Source organism: Daphnia pulex, chromosome 3 (genome assembly GCF_021134715.1).
Source record: "Daphnia pulex isolate KAP4 chromosome 3, ASM2113471v1".
NCBI classification, from domain to species: domain Eukaryota; kingdom Metazoa; phylum Arthropoda; class Branchiopoda; order Diplostraca; family Daphniidae; genus Daphnia; species Daphnia pulex.
The window spans coordinates 10,844,135-10,862,476 of NC_060019.1; the positions used below are offsets into that span (position 1 = coordinate 10,844,135).

Here is an 18,342-nt window from a genome sequence, read left to right on the forward strand (position 1 = left end):
ACGCATAGACTTTTAGGTGCACGCCACTATAATAACAACTATACTTTTATTTTTTGACAGTAGCATGTTACCTTCTTTTTCTTTTTTCCGAATAAATTTCTTTTTTTTTAAACTTTGGTTGTATGGCTTTAGAGAAAACAGGTATTCGCGCACAAGTGTTGCTTAGATTAAATGGAACGCAAACTTAAATACAGGATCTATCCTATCCAGTTCCATAATCATGTTCTAATCGATATTTGTAAATCAACAATAGAAAATCGACCATTCCCGTCGAGCGTGTTGAGTCGCTGACCAATGAATTTTTCAAAATGCAAATTAATTTTGAATAGGTTAGGCCACCTAGCGACGCGTATTCAAACTTTTTCCTCCTATCAACGCCTACGGAGGAAAAGTCGAAAACGCTCCCCAAATAACAAATAAAAATGCATTAGCATTTTCTCAAAGCGTTTAGTAAAACTATTTTGATATGAAAAACTGATTGGTTTAACAAAATTCTATCGTGTTGTGCATACAAAAGTAGATAAGGAAAAATGGAAAACTTTGGACGCTGTAAAGAGAGAATAGACGTCAGGTATTTGAGATCTGGCAGCGTCATGTTAGTCATCCCATCCATCCCAGCTCACTTGTGTTTCTCCAACTTGGCTGTGGAATTTGAGCTGGAAAAATGTCGTAAAAAGTTCTTTTTCCCCTTTGTTGTTACCCGTTTTCCGTCGATTGGATGGTCGTCGTCTTGTCAATAGAATCGACGCCTTAAATATTAAGTGCAATTGTTTTGTATAGTTTTGTTTCGCTCAGTTCTACAAGGCACCATGGCTTTGGCCAACACGGAAATCGTTCATGAAGGCTGGCTTGTCAAGTCTCCGCCCACCAAACGAATATGGAGAGCTGTAAGTGTAATTTGATTCAATTTTAATTAAAACAGGTTACTCATTATTGAACAGTTGCTCTTTTTACCTTGATAAAACTCCATGGTTCAGAGTGCTAAATAGTAAATACTATTATCAAGCTTCTGTTGGCCATTCTCTCTGTTAGTGGGTCACGATGAAGCATTTCTTTTCCAATCATTTTCCCATTATTATTTATCTCTTTGTTTCTCAAATCATAGATGCCAAATTATCCTTTATTATCCCATTTGTGTTATGTGTGGAGAGTAGAAATTTAGCTGATCCCAGCATTACCATGGCATGTACTCGGTCCCTGATAAATCTTGGAATTCTCTGTGTTTTTTTAAGCGTTGGGCTGTATTGGTTGCTCAACATCAAGATAAGACTTGCCATCACATTTTTCAGAGTTTACCTCAAGCTTTATCTGGAGATTCATAAACTTAGATAACTGCTTTTTAGCATTTCCCCCCCGAGATAAAAAATTCCTCCAAAAATAAATTATGCAGGAGCTGTTTTGTTATCAAAATGGTGCATGGTTGTTTGTGACACTTTGTGGGCTGCCACCAATCGGGCGAGTTTTTTTTTCCCGGTTTCTGTGGTGAACGCTGCAACGAAATTTATTCGATCTATATATTTTGTGTTTTGTTTTCATCATCTCGATATCTGTGGAAGAGAGGAGGATGTTGTTCCCACGGTTTTGGTAGATGCGCGCTTCTCTGACCTATGACCGACTCTTTGTAATCGGATCTGTTGATGGCATTCCCCTCCCCTCTTCGTTCAACTTAGATATGATCGAATTTCTTCTCCTCTCCCCCCTTTCTTTTTTTATTATGAGAATGTTTGCCGATCTCGTTCTCACTCTACGACAACCCCCATGCGAGGAGACCCTTCTATTATTATACAAAAATGTCTTGTGTGCCTGGCCCATCAATTTCTTATCCCTTTTTTTTCTTCTTCTTTTGGTGACACAGAAATGGCGGAGAAGATGGTTCGTGTTGAAACATTCTGGCGAGTTGCCTGGACAATATTTCCTTGAATATTACACGGATCGAACATGTCGAAAATTAAAGGGCAAAATCGATTTGGACCAATGCGAACAGGTGAATTGACTTTTTAATTTAATTTGTTCAACATAATTTTTAAAATTATGTTTTTTCTTGTAACAGGTGGATTCCGGGCTGACGATTGAAAGTAGGAAGCAGCGGTATGCCCACATGTTTGACATCCGCACACCGAAGCGCGTCTACTTTTTGGCGGCCGACAGTGAATCAGACATGAATAGCTGGGTGGGTTGCATCTGTCACGTCTGCGGTCTCAAGGTGTTTTATCGCGAAGATGAAGAGACCGGTTCGTCTGTGACTCTGACACGGCCCGTCCCTAACGCGTCATCGACAATGGCCACCAGCGGAGTCCATTCGGCCATGGCGAGGACTTTGCAAGTGAGCCAGTTGTTGGAAGACACGCCACCCACCTCGCCCACTTCGCCGACCGGCAGTTCGGGCCCTTATTTCCCGTTGAGCGAATGCCTTTCAGGATCGCGCAGTCTCGTCTTTCAAGAAGCTATGGGATCGGTGGGCCAGCCGTCGTCGGCGCCCGTGACTCCAGCGCCGACAGCGCGAGGCTTAGCTCTCGGAACTCAAAGTTTACGCGGCCGGCCTCAGCGCGAGGGCTGGGACATTTTCTGCGACCAGCCCAGACAGTTGTCGTCGCCCGGCCACTCACAATTGGGTCAATCGCAGCAACTGCAGCCCGTCAGTTCGTCGGCGCGCAACGACCAAGGAGTTCACGAGCAAATTCGTAGCTTTGAGGACAAGTTTGCGCACTCTTTTAAGAGACTGCAACCGGCCACTGGCGCCAGCAAACGACCATCAGTTCCCCAATTGATGGGCAGTCAGAAGTTTGTGCCGCCGCCTCGCCCGCCCAAACCACCTCATTTAATCGACCAGCCTTCGCACAATTATCTGAATCTGGAACAGCTGCAATCGCCAACTTCCGTCGCTCCTGGTGGCAGATCGCACAGTCGCAGCAGTAGCCCACGCTCTCCATCGTCGACATCGCCTCCTTTACCTACGCCGACCAACGCCGATTCCTGGTAATTATTCAACGATTAGTAAATGAAGCGCAGACCTTGGTTAATTGATTGTTTCATTTTTTGGGGAAATTTTAAGGTACGATTTCCCGCGATCGCACCAGGGTGACCACGGCAACGACGGCAAGACGGGCAAGGATGCCCAGAGACGGCACTGTTACTCGAACGCTGCACCTGGCGAATTGTCGTCATCGGCTGTGGCTGCAGCGGCTGAGATTTTCACGTTCAACAACAACGCCGTCACGGCCGGGTTGTCTGCCGCTTCGGCCATGTCGCCCAGCGTTTATTCGAATCTGGCCAGCCCCTTCCCTTTGGCGAGTCCAGCACTCCTTCCCATGACCCCCTTTTCTCCGCCTTCAGTCAACCGAACACTCAAGCCCAAGACGCAATCCTCTGGTGCGGCCGGCGTCGTTGATGGACCCCTTCCACCGCCCTCAGTCAACCGCCAGTTGAAACCCAATCGTAAGTGGTCTCGTTTGAGGTCTATCGATTTTTTGGGGTGTTGTTAACGATGCCAATCTTTTATTTTCTCTCTCTTCTCAGGTCCCGTTTCTGGTGTCGGACAACACGCCGATTTCCACGGAAGCAGTTCAGACGATGCTGACGATCCATCGAGTCGGGGCAGTACCCGACCCAATTCCGCCCATGACGAGGAGCAGGTAAAACATTTTCCTCCTTTTTTAAAAAATTAATGAATTAACTCGCTTTGCTGACCAACTAAAACTAACCTTGGGTGGTGTCCGCGGTTTCTTTCCTTTTTTTTCTCATTTGTGTCTCCCCTACAGATCTACTATTTCATTCAGGGCTCGAGGGTCATTAGCGCTGGCCGTCAGCTGGACGATATCCAGTATTTGGACTTGGATTTGGAGTCTGACTCGTCTCTCCAATCGCCCAAAAGTCCCGAACGGGGTCACCATCACCAAAATCACCACCAGGCTTCGTCGACTGTCTACAAGACTGTCGACTTCATCAAAACGGAAGCTTTCAACCGAACACGTCTCACCGTCGAGGAGCGTCGCTCCAAAAAGGCGCAATAGGCACTCTCGAACCACCGCCACCTTTTTTGGATCGTTCAAATGTCTCGAGAAACATCCAAGACAATGACTCAATTCTTTTCAGAAGAAAAGAAGAAAACAAAAAGTAGGGAACACACGCACTCGGCACAAAATCATATTTGACACACATACGCGCGCGCACCCCCACGGAGAGAGATTAAAAACAATTCTGTGAGATTATTTCCGTTGTGTAAAAAAGACAATCAAAGATGATGGCACACACATATACAAGCCTTGTCGGCCATGTGTTTTTTCGTCAACCCCCTCCCCACCCACATTTGACTCCTCCCCATTTTTCCTTTGACAGATGGACTCGAGCCATTCCCTTTTTTATGCACGTGTATGTGTATATATATATATACATATATATATATATAAAAATAATCATTTTGGCCAATACTTCGACAACAAATTCAAAAAAACTTGCCCGAAGCTTTTCTCCTTACAATATATAAAAGTTTTTTTTGTTTAACGCAAAAACAAACAAAAAATTACCAACAGGATTGTTGGAGTGTTATTCCTTTCCCGTTAATCTATTTTTTTTTTAAATTGATGTTCACTTGTTTCAAGGGCGGCGATTCTCGCGATTACAGCAAAAAGAAAAGGGCAATTTAATGACAATCGAAAATGTGGGGCAGAACAGCATATTCATTCTTTAAAAAAACAATTCTTTTGATGATGATTATTACTTGTAATTTTGTTTGTTTTTTCTTTCTCTCTCTTTTGTCTTTTGCATTTGGATTTCTTTTGAAAAAGAAAAGAAGAATCACGCTTCGTCTTTTATTCTTGTACGTACGTTTTCCCCAACACTTTGAGAGATTATCTGTAAATACAGTTCTTTTTTTTTTCTCACTTTAATTCATTTTTCTATTTCAGTTAACCTTCACCGCAAGTATACAAGATGAAGGTGTCGCATTGCGCGCATGATCGGCTCACCGGCATCTGTGTATGAATCCCGTCTGGGATATTTAATTCGTTCGTCAGCTTTCACCGAGGGGGTGCGGCGATTGATCGGCGGGAAAACAGAAACCGCTGGTGCGTGTGTAGGTTACAGACAGACATAACACTGCCAGCACGTCGTCCACGTCGTCGTCTCGGTCTAAATATATATAACGTCAGACCTAGTACGACAAAATGCGTGTGCGCTGCTTTTCTCTTTGTAACTGGATGACCTCCACCATCTTTTTTTCGTCTTCTCCTGTACCCCGTCTGCAGTTGTGCCAACCTCCTATAGGATCCGCTGGAACAGTCACATGTTAGCAAGGGATTTGTGTCCGACTTGGGTCTATACTATATTCCAGCGTGTTTTTAGAATTTTTCATTTTGGCAGCAGAAGGAAATGTTCAGCACCGAAATAATCAAATGTGAGAAATAGAAATGAAATGTTTCCAATATTGGTTCAACTCGTCAAACACGACACTCACGCAGCAGCACATAACAGTTGAGTCAACACACGCTACATGGATAGAGAGAGAGATATTGCAGCAATTTTGTTTCTCTTTTTTTCAGTATATTTCCCCGTGTCTGTGTACAATCTCCACGAGACGAGGTTATTGGCGTCAATCAAATTTTTTGAAAATTCCCGCGCTTGACGGGTTTCGATAAAGACGGGCAAATTGCGGTTGGAAGAAGAGCCTCCGCCAATGCATCCTAATGACGTATGCAAATACACAGACATAAAATAGCTGGTGGGGGTATATAATCAGACGTTGTTCATTGCCATCAAAACAAATTCTTCAGATCAAGAAAACACCAAACTCTGCGCAATTTTTCCGCTTCCAGGCGATGATTTCTCTCCGTTCCAACGAGCCACCCTGGAGCTCGTTATTAGGGCGGGTTTCGTGCAAATTTTTACTCGGATCTTGTCCGTCCAGGGTGGGCTTGATGTAACTTATCGAGAAGAACAATTTGATGTGAAATATATATCCCGATTTGTCCATGCGGTTTGGTTTTAGGGAAGGGGTTGATTTTCTTTGATTTTGGCGGGAAGTGGGAGGCGCGGAGGGCGGATTTTTAATATCGATATCTTAACTTCTTAAGCGTGGTTAATTAGAATATTTGTGTCGTCTGCTTTCCTTTTGTTTCGCAGTTTCGAAAAAGCTAAAAGAGACGAAGGTTCAGACATTTTTTATCATAGAAAACTGAAGGGATCACTGGTTTGATGGAAACGTGTACGTGGCTGCAAGAGAAATTGCAGAACAAAATAAAATGTGGTCGTCGTGCAAACTTATTTGGTGTCGTGACTCGTGGCCATGCTCTCCACTCCATGCTGTTTCTCAGGTAAATAAAACTAGAATACGAAATACGAATGGAATGATTTTGGAAGCTCATTAGAAGAGTTCAACCTTTTCCAAATTTGTGAAATGTTGGTGCCCAACTACAGTGACTAGCATCTATCATGTAATAATGCTTGTTGTCGATGCATGACAGAGTTTGTTTGCTCCATGTATAACCTTTACCTTTGTGTAGATTTCAGTACTGAGCCAGCCATCGTAACTACAAGATTTGCAAGTTTTGACACTGACCCGTCATCACCAACAATCTCAGCATCATTAATTGGGTAAAGATTTTTGTTGCTTTTATTAACCTGTTACCTGCTGTATATAAATGGTGCCTAAAACTTGCATAAAAAGGTACTGCCAGGTATTACATGTAAACCTTAAGCAATCGTGTTTATTAACAGTAAGGGGATAACCACTGTCTTCTTTCTAACTTTTCCCAAGTTGTTGTCTCTGCAATATTTTTTTCGTAACCTGTTTTGTATTTTTTGATTAGATAAACAGCTCCTAGTTTAATTGGGAAAACTCTGTCCTCGTGTACACCCATGTGAAGGTGAGTGTATACTCACGATGACCCCCTTATCCTATCCTGACTGGCGTCAACCGTGACTTGACTGAGGATGGAGCACTTGTGGTTGCCTGGCTGTGGATTTCCTCGGTTTTAAGGTAGAAACAATGTAATCCTGTTCTTCCTTTTTATCTATTTGGTGGCGTTATGGTTATATAACGTTACGGAATACGATTATTCCTGAGCTAGGCCATTTGACTGGAACTGTTTTCTCTTGCTGTTTCTGTTGTATCAATCAGGGTTAATTAAACAACTCATTTGCAGAGCGACTGCACGGTATCAGGCTTGTTTTATACCTCACAACTTAATCTGCGGGTAAAAAATCAAATTAAAAAAAAAAACTTGTTTAATTTTAAAAACCTCAACAATGTGCAAAAGTCTCGTTTGAATTCAATTCAGCGCCATACAAACCTTCGGGAATCGAGCAGCTACTGGCAGCAGCGCCATCACGTTGCCAAAGTTGAAACATTCAATTCTACAAAACTAAATGAATGGAATTTCATTCCAACGTCTCGACTTTTTAGATTGAATTACACATCACGTGGCTTGAGGCACGCGCTGTCATAACTCCCGCGGGATTGAACCCAATTCGGTTTCACGTTCTATACCCAATAGGAATCGTCCAAAACAAATTATTATGTTCCATGTTGTGTGCTGTGTGTTTACATCTTTTTTTTTCCCCGGCTGCGCATATGGCTTACGTAATAATGTGTCGGTATTACTGTGACGCGCCGCTTTTATTTGACACCGGCTGGCGCGGCTTCAGTTTTCCCCCGAATAGTTTTTCGAGACGTGCATCGCATGTCCGTGTTAAGTTTCTCAGCATACCTACGTATACATGCTAACAATCAATGTTAAAAACCAGAGCTCTACAAGAGCTGCTATCCCATCGTCTGTATTTAGTGCGGCCATCGGGACCGGTTAGACTCGATTTCATTTGTACCGTTGGGAATTCTGTTACGAATGTTTTTTTTCCATCAAGCTGTCGGCGCATACCATTCTTTTTACGGATTTACCTATCTAAATCACTCGATAGAAATGGTTGTTGTTGTACTACACCTTTTTATAAATTAAAACAGTTTGTTTTGTGGGGAATTCTTGCTCTTCTTTGTAACTCGGTTGATCAATTCGAATTGTCAATGGCGGCAGCATAGAGCTACGCCAGAATTTCATGGAAAAATCATTTCATTTGATGTAGCCAAAGCTTATATTCAATACCTCTCATTTGTCATGTACGCTATTTGTATACATCCTTGTTATTAAATTGATACGAGCGTTGTATAACGATTTCAAATATGCGTCTGTATAAAATATCAATCGGAGCTAATCAGCTGACGATGTTTTTTCTCTTTTTTCAAAGTCGATGTGATTTTATTTTTTCGATGCTGTGATGCTTGCGGTTAAACCCACACAGAGAACCCATTCACAAGTTGACCTGAATGTCACTATCGCCATCTGGAGTTCATTTCTCAGTCGCTCCGGCTTATCTCTTCTTCTTTTTTCAACGTGACTTTTTGAGGGGCTATTTTATTTTTATGGCATCAGCATCTAACGGTATTTATTATACACACACGGTTGTATGGGTTGGCCTTATTTTTTTGGAAAAGATTTGAAATAACTTGATGAAATAATTGCGAAATAGATCCAGCGGGATGGACATCACCTCAATCTATGTATTAAAAGTTACACAGTAGTCAGTTATAGACAAGATGGATGCGACATTAGTCACGGATGTCGTCCGCTCGTTTGCTGACGTACTCGATCTTGTCCCTCGATTTTCTTTCAACGTGTGGCCGAGTGGTGGGCGCGACAACCGGAAAAAAAATAAGAAAATAAAAAGAATCTGTGCAAGTTTGTGCGGAGGTGTCGGGAGTTCACGCTGCCGGAACTGGCATTTAAAAATGGCCGGTGGTGCGTCACTTTCTCCCCCCGACTTTAATTCAATTCCTTCCTTTTTGGCATTTTGTTGGATTTTTTGAGCTGAATGGAATTTTTGTCCAGAAATTATTATAAAAATGAAATCTCGACTTCCTGTGAATAGGAAAAATGGAGGAAAACCAGTTGAAAAGGGGCAGGATGAAGATGGGAAGGAAATGGAACGGAAACGGGTCAGCTCACCTCTTGTCCTCTTCAGATTGAACGCACAGGTGGAATACACACGGCTCGTAAAAGGAGTAGTACCTATACAGACGAAGGGGGGGGGGACACAGGATAATATGCCCTCGAGGGCAACTTTTTTCATTTTCCCCTTCGAATTTTTGTCTTTCTCGGTGCCCTCATCCGCACGGACACCGGATGTCCGCCCGACAACACACAAACAACAGCACAGAGCAATGAAAAACCACTTTGACGAAGCCCCGCTGCTGTCATAAACCCAACACAGCGACTCATACCCTCCTCCTCCTTTTCATTCCAACACGCAACTTCATTTGGATTTTTCTCTCCGTCACAATCTCGACAAACTGTTGAATCCCTAATAATATTCCACGGACTATATATAGACACACCCGGAAAAATAAAAATAAATTGCGTTATAATCTCGTGAAAAGAATAAAAATTTCGTGATTCAAGTCAAATCGGATTTTTAAAAAACCTTTGGGGGTTTCGCGATTAGAACGTTTCGCGTGTGCGGGATTGTTATTACATCTACACACATAAATAGGTATGTAGACTCTGTCTGAGAGATTTTTAGCGTGACCTTTTGTCGGGTTGTTGGCTTCTTTCACTCTGTAAGACTTTACGTCAATATAATATGCAAAAAAGAAAATGGGGGGTGGAGGCCCTTTTTTGTTATTATTCTCTTGTCTACACGTTTTAAGTGGATTGAAGATGAGGGGCGGACGGTTAGAGACTCGGAAGACTTTTCCAGTCAGGGGCTTTAAGTTAATTTGGGGTTTCTTCATCGACAACAACACACACATAGTCAAATCGTAGTCGCAATCACACACGTAACATCAGGAAACAGTTCTTATAGCTTAGAATAGATAAAAATTAGGGTGGAAATATATATTCCCGGAAAGAAGAAGAATCCATAATTTTTGATTGAAATTCAAATAATAATTAAAAGAAAAATTGCAATTGCAATTGGGCAGGGAGTTGACGTGCCGAGCCAATCATGTCACATATATTCCCAGCTTATACACATATATCTGATCGCGTTTACAAGATGTGTACACACACAAAAGACGCTGCCAGTATAGATGATGGGGGGCAACAAAAAAAAGAGGATAGAGAGAGAGAGAGAAAGCGAATGAAGAGAAAAAGAGAGCAAAAAAAAGGGGATGGGAAAACCCCATTTTTGCCTGGCAACTGTGGAACGAGGCGATGCCAACTGGCTGCAAATGCCTCCGTTCAAATATACACGGGTCGAGTCTGTGTGGCGGAGTGCGCAGCGGCGGGTGGAGTCAAGAAAAAAGGGGGGGGGGAATAATAAAAAATAAAAAAATAAAAAAGTCTTGAGAAAAATAGAAAAAGGAGAGAAAATAAGGAAGAAGAAGAAGAAGAAGAAGAGAGTAAAAAAAAAGGTTTTAAAGGGCGCGGGCGTTAGATAGGAGCAGCCCAGTCGACTCCAGACCGCTGGACCCGTCGCTTCACTTTTCGTTGGGGTCCCCATCGTCATTTCGCCGACGACTCAAAATCCCACAGTGAACATTTGTTTAGTTAGTTGGTTAGGGGGCTGTTTTAAATTCAATTTTCCCACCCAACGCAAATTGTGTTTTTGTTATTTGTACAGTGAGAAAAGAAGAAATGTTTTGTGCGGATCATAACCAGCCGAAATGGTGAGGTGTTGCTGGTTGGGTTTGACACCTCGGCGCCAGAAGAGACGGAAAAATCCTGTGCGACGACACTAATGACTTTGGACAAGAATCTTGAGTCTATACAAAAGACTCGTGTGTGAACTTATTTTTTCGGTGTGCGTGTGTCTGTGCGAAAAAAAAAACCTCCCGGTTTTTTAAGGGTGGAGGAACAACACCACCATACCCGCTCAAGAAAAGAGAAAAAAGTAAAAACAAAATAGAAAACACCCGAAAATACATATATCGAGCCGTGTTTGTTTTCCTTCCTTCTTTTCCACCCTCTTTTTCTTCTTTCCTGTTTGCTGCTGCTGCTGGCCCGTGTGTGTGTTTGTCCGTCTCATTTTCTTCCTTCCTCCTCTCCTTTCATCCATCTTTCTTCTCTTCTCTCTCTTCTCTCCCGGCACCCGCCGCGTGTGCGTTCTATCTCTGGCTCCCGGTTTAGTCGTCGCCGATTGCCGACCAAGACCCCCCCACCCCCCTTTTCGTTCGTGATGGTATTGATCGGTTCCATGCCGTGTGGATGCTGCCGCCGTCGCTCCTAGCGCAAGTCTTTTGCTATCCCGTCACTTTTTGGGGGCAGATTATTCGACTCGTGTAACACACACAAGGATTTTACGTCGTTCGTTCGTCCGTTTTTTTTTCTTTTATTTTCGCTCACGATCGTCCATCGTTCTTTTTTTTTCATCAACGAATTTTAAGTTTTTTTTTTTGTGTTTTTTTTACACAAGACACGACACTCACACAATGTGCGGCGATGAGTTGTCGTCGTCGTCGTCAAAGTTGATTGCGATCGTGTCAGTGTCCTCCATCCAGCCGGAGCAGCAGGAGAAGCGCAGTTGCCTCTGATCTCTTTGACATTTGGCGGCAGTGGCCTCCCTCCTCCTACCCTCCCTCCCTCCTCCTCCCCCCCAACCCCGTGAGTTTTCAAAATCAATAAGTCGTCGACAACGAATAATCAACCGTACGAACGAGGATAGAGGGTGGAAGATTGTGAGCTGCTGGTCCCGGGATTTTTATTTTTTCGAAGAAAAGAACGACGTGAACCTACAGAAGGAAAACCGGAAATTCATTCATCAAAGAAACAAATCAAATTCATCTGAAGAGAAAATCATTTGTTGGCGATCGACCGGTCCAGCTGTTCCAACTCATCCGTGGTGCTAAACCACCTCTATGCTGCTCACGTAAATTTTTCAAATTTTTCTCTATTTCATTTGTTGCGTGAGTCGATTGCGTAATCGGTATGTTTAAAATTTTGAAAAAAAAATGGTTATTTTTGTATTTTTTGTACGCAGGGAATCATCTCTGCAGCCAATTGGGCTCGACTACAAGACGAAGCTCATCAACATGGGTTGCGTCTCGAGCAAGGCCGAACACGACGCGGTGGCGGGTTTCGCCACCAACGCCAACCTTTTCCAGGTGATTTGCATATCTTTCAATTCGTCCAATTCCCAGGCTGCCCCCCTCTCCCAAACAAACCCATCGGCCGGTTTTGATCATATTTGTTTGCCGTTGTCACCTGTGCTGATGTCTATAGTGTGTACATCCATTTGTCGATTGCCGACGCCCACGCAATTTGTATACAAAACACTGGGCACACTGAAAGGGCTTCCTTTTCTACATATTCGTTGTCGACATTTTCTATTTTCGTTATTCGGGATAGATAGATGGAGAATTCCATTGTCCTCAACTTGTCAAAGGTCTTATCTTCTTTTCGAGCTCTCTCTCTCTTCCTGGCGCTCTGTGTACTATACTGGAAATGAAATTCCTCTCGATTCTCACAAGAGACGGAATTTCTCCCTGTGCATACCTCTGATTGTCGCGTATTTGGACTCAAACCCACGCCCAGCAACTTTCTTATTTCCTTCGTTCAAAAAGATGACTAGACGTACGTCGCCATGTCATAAAACTGGAGGGGGGGGGATAGTATGTAAATATATTGCAGACGGTTACATCATGTAGGATAGTAGTCTGGAATAGGGCTTGACGACGGCTGCCGGATAGTAAAAACTATTTCCACCCTCCATAAGTTTGTGAAACACCAATCGATCTTTCTTCCGGTTTCTCTTGCCACCCGTGTCATGTCACAGATTAAAATGGCCGTCCGGAGGGGGGGGGGGTTTCCACTGTCTACTTTCAAGTCGATCGATAACACCTGTTTGGAACGGAAGAAAAGAAAAAGAAAATCATTAAACTGTTGAAAGTTTGAATTTGGAAAAAAAAAAAAAACATTGAATTAATTTCTGGTTGTTGTTGTTGTTCTGGTCCATCAACAGGTGATGAACGTGGACGATACGGGTCGGCGTTTGTGTCCTGGCCAACTGGAAGTTGGCGAGTCCGACCTGATATTATATCAGCGGGGTAAGACGCCGGTCCGCTGGCCGTTGAGATCCCTCCGGCGCTACGGTTTCGACGCCCAGCTCTTTAGCTTCGAGTGCGGCCGACGCTGTCCAACCGGACCGGGCATTTACGCCTTCCACTGCCGCAACGCGGAGATACTCTTCAATCACGTCCAGGCTCGAGTGGCCGCCCGTCACGAGGAGCAGGAGCAGCTGGCCGGAGTCTTGGCTGGAGCCAACAGCAACCACTCGCGGTCGCGCATCCGCCACTCGATGCCTCCCAGAAGCGCCTCCTCTTTACTTTTCCCCAACAGCCACGCCGGCGGCGGCGGCGGCAACGGCCTGGCCGTCGATCGAGAAGATGCCGCCGAGGCTGAAGAGAATTCCTACCTGGAACCCATCCGACTGGCCGGTCAGCAGCAGCAGCCGGGTCCGGCCGTCTGGTCGCCCAATTCCAGGCCACTTAGTTCTTCCTCGCTCATTTCTAGTAGCTCGTCGCCCATCAGTCCGTCGGCGGCCGGCAACCTCTACGCCAACAACGAAGCTCTCCTGGCCGCTGCTGCTGCCGCCGCCAATAATGACACGGGATTACTCCATCATCACCTGGATCCTTCGATGATGATGACGACCGGTCCCGTGACCATGGAGACGGTCCTGGTCCCTCCTCCCGTGGCCTACGCCAATTTGCATCACGAATTGAACAACAGCAACGCCGTCAAGGACCCGCGGCTCCTGATGGCCGATCAGGACGACCTGTCGGCCGACGAAGCCGACAACCAGCAGCATCTCTACATCAACGTCGGCCCGGATGCCATCGAGGTAATTAAGTTCAATCAGAGTTGAAGTGAAATGTTTTGAAATCTAATTTGAATCTGATCAAAATGAAGGCCAAGCCGAGATCGTTGGATTCCAATCACATGGCGCTGCCGTCGCTGAAGCAAGTCAACTACGTGCTCCTGGACCTGGACAAAGGATCGGATTCGACGACGACGGCCTCGGTGACGACGACGACGGGCGGAGGATTGCAGGCCAACTCGCCCGAAGGATCGTTAGCCTCGTTCCCGGAATCGCCGCACCGGACTATGAATAGCCTGGCCAGTGTGACGGCGTCGGCGATGGCCAGCACGACGGCCGTCGCCGATCTGTCGTCGGCCCAGCAGTCTCAGGCCGTTATCAGCGCCGAAGGCTACGCCACCATTGATTTCGATCGGACGGCCGCCCTGTCCAACGCTGCCGGCCTCGGCGTGGCCTTCTCCAATCTGGCCGGCTGCGAGGAAGAGGAGCCCGGATTGCGGAAGACTCGCCACAATTCCACCATGGTGGGCGGGAGCAGCAGCAGCGGCAGCAGTCACGCCGTTCGTCTCCTGGGTCTCAATCGCCAGACGTCGTCCGTCAGTGAGTGATCAATGGACGGACACGCCCTACTCTCTCCCCATTCGATTTAAACAAAAACAAAAACCAAACCCAAAAATTAATTATTATAAATATAAAACGCTCAATTCTGTGCGAGGATCCTTGCAAAGACGAAACGATCAAGTGCGCGTGACAAAAATTAAAACACCAAACCAAAAGGCGAGTCGATGCAGGTTCGAGGCTCAATTTAGGACCGTGGAGAATGAGTTTGAAAAGATATTGTTTTCTGTAAGCCCAAAAAGAAGAAGAAGAAGAATGTAGGTTGATGGTTTTGAACGTGATCAACTTTCATTTCTTCAAAACATACACACACACACACATATATACTGACGATGGCTGCATACTAGCAGATTATATACTACACACACACACATCGCCGGCAGTATTTCTATGATACATCTTAATTCGTGTCTTGTGTAACACACACTGTACATACATACCACACACGCCAATGATCTTATTATATACCTACAGGGGCATTCATTTTGATTGGTTATATCCTACACCACAGTATATTCCGACAAAACAAATTGCCAAAACGAAATATCGATTTAGAATAAATACACTTGTTACAAATTTCCATTGCGACGATGGTGATTCTTTATTTAAAAAGAAATAAAGCTCATTTTGTGTGGATAATTTGTTGTGAGTTGTGACTAAATTGTCTAATGAGTTTCCTTTAATCACAGGTTTGGTGGGTATATCAGCATCCATCCGGAGACGTATTGTTTGGAGTTCCGTACCAGAGTTGGACTTGGAGCATGAAGTTACCCGTTTTTTGAACGAGTTTTTTTTTAAGTTCTCGATATCCGGCGCTAGGTGGCTACTAGCCGATTAATTTGGAGTAGTAACTTAATGCAACACTAGATGGCGAAAGGAATGCTTTTCCAAACCAGCCGAACCAGTCGAATTTTAGCTGAATTCGATGAAATGTCGCTATTGTTTTCAATATTCTTGGTTTTTATGGACTCAATTCAACCCAAAATTATATGTAGGTAAATAAATCATAGTAGTATAGTATAACCACCATAGTTTAGATTATACTTACGACCATCTCTGTATTCTACAATTCTATGTAATGTTTGGAAGGCCTGCTGTCACGCTGCTGGGTGAGTCAATAGGTTTCACCCGCTGCTGTCGTCTCATCAAGCTATTGCATTAGCATTAGGTTATGCATTTAGATTGTATGGATCATGGACATTCCAAGTTTTTACACCAAGTTGCTGAATAAATTTTGTAATTATTCAAAACTTCCGCGTCCTCAAAGAAAACTTGTGTCCTCAAAGTTGTGTATGTAACAGGTAAACATATTACAATTTTGCTACTCTTCTAGTTAAAATTGATTCTTCTGAAGCAGCTAATGTTCAAGAAGTGATTGTGATGGTGTTAGTAGCTATGCAGATATTTACTAAAGCCTACTGGCTACTTCAACACAGCCACTTTTTACAATCTGTCTCTGCCCACCTAGGTTGCATACAAGTTCTATTTAGAAATGTTCATAACCAGACAGGAGAGGAGGACCATTCAGCTTTACTACCAGCTTATCCATGGATCAAACAGCAACACTGCCAAGACCCACATCATCTCATCTTTCTGTTATCATGTTCTCCGATGGCACTTGCAAGTAGGCTCTCATTTCTATAACTTTTTATAACTTGGCCAAGTATTATCGAGTCACTTTCTTGTGTGAAAATTTTTTATACTCGAGTCGCTCAAGTTATCCGGCCCGATTGCTAAACTCAATCTCCGCTTCTGGTCTGACCAAGCAGAGAAGCACCATGGCTGCCTTCGTTAAACACTCAAGCGCCCTATCCCTACACCCGATGGACTTGGCTTGCGAGAGGGATTTCTTAATTGCACCTCTAGGAACCCAATTCCCAACAATCTCCGTGCGATATAAAGTAGTAAGCGATTAATGAGTTGTGCATAAAAAGTTTCCGTTTAATTTGCGATTCTTTAGGCTATTCCTACTTATTTGACTTAACTGTTAAAAGTTAATCGAATATCTGCTTTTAATTCTCTTTCGGATCCCACCGCCATGGCCGCCATCCAGCTTTTCATGGCAATGAGCTTGGAAATCGCCAAATCAAGGAAATAGTTGAAACAACCCACGTCCCCAGATCCCACTGGTGCAAAAAGTGAGGCATGGACTGATTTGCCTGCTTTATATTTTTCAATCTCTCCTTGCTAAAACAAATAAGTGTTACAAAATAAGATTTTGTTCTGTGTGTTTTTATTAGCTCAAACTCAACCAACCACTTGGACCCAATGCAACAGTTTCAAGTACAGTGTGGCGGTTGAAGTTACCTCTAGAATCCAATGATGTAGAACCAGTAGTTAAATGAAGTGAACTCAAACATTCAGTGACAACAACACCTTCCTGTGTTAACTGTGTTTGCCTAAAATAAGAATTCCTGTTGTGTTATGATCCCAATGGTTTATCAAGTAAGTACCTTTATTTCAAAAGTCGTGTGATATGTATTTTTGAAAGAGTACTAACTTTTACCCGCTTTTACCATTAGGTTTAATATCCAATTTTTATTTTTAACGTTCAACATTATTCTGTTTTTCAAATTCTTAGCAGCATGGAAGATTCCCAATATGGATAGGACTTGCTTCTATGATTTGGCCATTCTCGTCAGGCGTAAGCTGTCGCGTTATTTCGTAAGTCGTCTTAAGATATTTCGCAAGAAAACGCTTTATAGAGAATTTTTGACAGTTTTATTTCATCAGCAGTACCTTGACTACCTTCGATTGGCAGAACCTTCCGGTATCATCGTCTACTGTCATGATATGGTACGGTCAAGATATTGTGTAACTTGTACATCCATATCTTATACTCCATAAATTATAACCACACCACCTAAACCAAACACCATACCTTGACATCAGATGCTGCTATTTTGGCAACAGCAAAGATTCTACTTGATTGGTTATCATCACAGATTATCTGTAAGTTATGTTTACATAAAATTTTGAGAATTTTCATCATGTTGACAGCAGTTTTATTATTTTTTGCATCTTTTTTATTTAGATTTTGCTTAATATACTGAATGATTTCTTTCATCTGGATTTCTTTCCAAGCAAAAGTAAAGGGGCAATAACACGGTCGACTCAAAAAGTGCTTTGTTTGCTACTACCTTGACGTTTTGCTGGCTGACCGTGCCCTCTTTGACTTCGAGCCCGCTCTCGATTTGAAGTAATGCTTGGTGTCGTTTCCATCTTCTTTTAAATATTTGGTATATAAATAAGTTATAAATGGTACATAAATCAGTAACATCCATTCTCATTTCAAGTTAATCATGCGTCGCTATTCCATGGACGACCTGACGAGAGACGACTCGACGCTCAGCGACGACTAACTAATAACGCGTTGTCATTTACAGCAATTCTGCCAACTTACGTGCTGTCCTTTCGTCGCTCCGATTCATCAATGAGTTGCTACGAGCTGAGTTGCTACCAGCTACGCAGCCAGCTGCCAGAATCATTTGATTACCCACAGCTGACTTGTAAGTTACTCCAGCTCTCAACACAGCACAGAGTTTTACTCTTTAGATTATGTTTGGCTGTTTGCGATATGTTTATGAGGGAGTTTACCTGAGTTCGACGACTAATCACTCCCTAGCAAAACTGGCCTCGCACTCCTCTCTTCTTCCTTGTCCAGGTAATCTCCCTGGACACAGTCAATCAAGGCAGTGTCTCTCCCTTCTTGATTGACTGAACTTTGCAAGGAAAATTGAACATTTCATATTGATAAAATTAATTTAGTGGAGGTAAAATATAAATATGTATGATGAGGGATGATAAACATATGTACATAACAGTGTCAATAAGCTTGTAAATTATATTTTCTTCTTTAAAATACAATGTTGTATATATTTATATATCTCAAGTATCTTAACTTATTTTCATCATGTTACT

General features: G+C 43.3%; 2 protein-coding genes and 1 long non-coding RNA gene across 4 annotated transcripts; all 3 read left to right on the forward strand.

Moving 5' to 3' along the window:
* Window positions 1-423: 423 nt before the first annotated feature.
* On the forward strand, window positions 424-4,886 carry LOC124191178 (protein daughter of sevenless-like). Of its 2 annotated transcripts, none has more exons than XM_046584221.1 (6): window positions 424-887; window positions 1,856-1,984; window positions 2,051-2,976; window positions 3,053-3,435; window positions 3,517-3,632; window positions 3,777-4,886. In XM_046584221.1, the coding sequence occupies exons 1-6, from the start codon at window positions 810-812 to the stop codon at window positions 4,008-4,010; spliced, it is 1,866 nt and encodes a 621-aa protein (XP_046440177.1). In that variant the 5' UTR covers window positions 424-809; the 3' UTR covers window positions 4,011-4,886. The 2 variants fall into 2 exon arrangements, with proteins under 2 accessions (XP_046440177.1, XP_046440176.1); XM_046584220.1 differs by having other exon boundaries at window positions 480-887; window positions 3,759-4,886.
* Window positions 4,887-6,954: 2,068 nt separating this feature from the next.
* Window positions 6,955-15,001, forward strand: LOC124191183. The gene is made up of 5 exons (XM_046584228.1): window positions 6,955-6,973; window positions 11,401-11,853; window positions 11,965-12,088; window positions 12,946-13,827; window positions 13,896-15,001. Exons 2-5 carry the CDS (start codon window positions 11,843-11,845, stop codon window positions 14,409-14,411), a joined length of 1,533 nt encoding a protein of 510 aa, XP_046440184.1. The 5' UTR covers window positions 6,955-6,973; window positions 11,401-11,842; the 3' UTR covers window positions 14,412-15,001.
* Window positions 15,002-15,141: 140 nt separating this feature from the next.
* Window positions 15,142-18,305, forward strand: LOC124191212. Its single transcript, XR_006873331.1, has 10 exons — window positions 15,142-15,412; window positions 15,511-15,722; window positions 15,890-16,045; window positions 16,130-16,325; window positions 16,382-16,559; window positions 16,662-16,866; window positions 16,944-17,085; window positions 17,141-17,373; window positions 17,456-17,660; window positions 17,718-18,305. It is a non-coding gene; the product is annotated as an uncharacterized LOC124191212 (long non-coding RNA).
* Window positions 18,306-18,342: the final 37 nt, after the last annotated feature.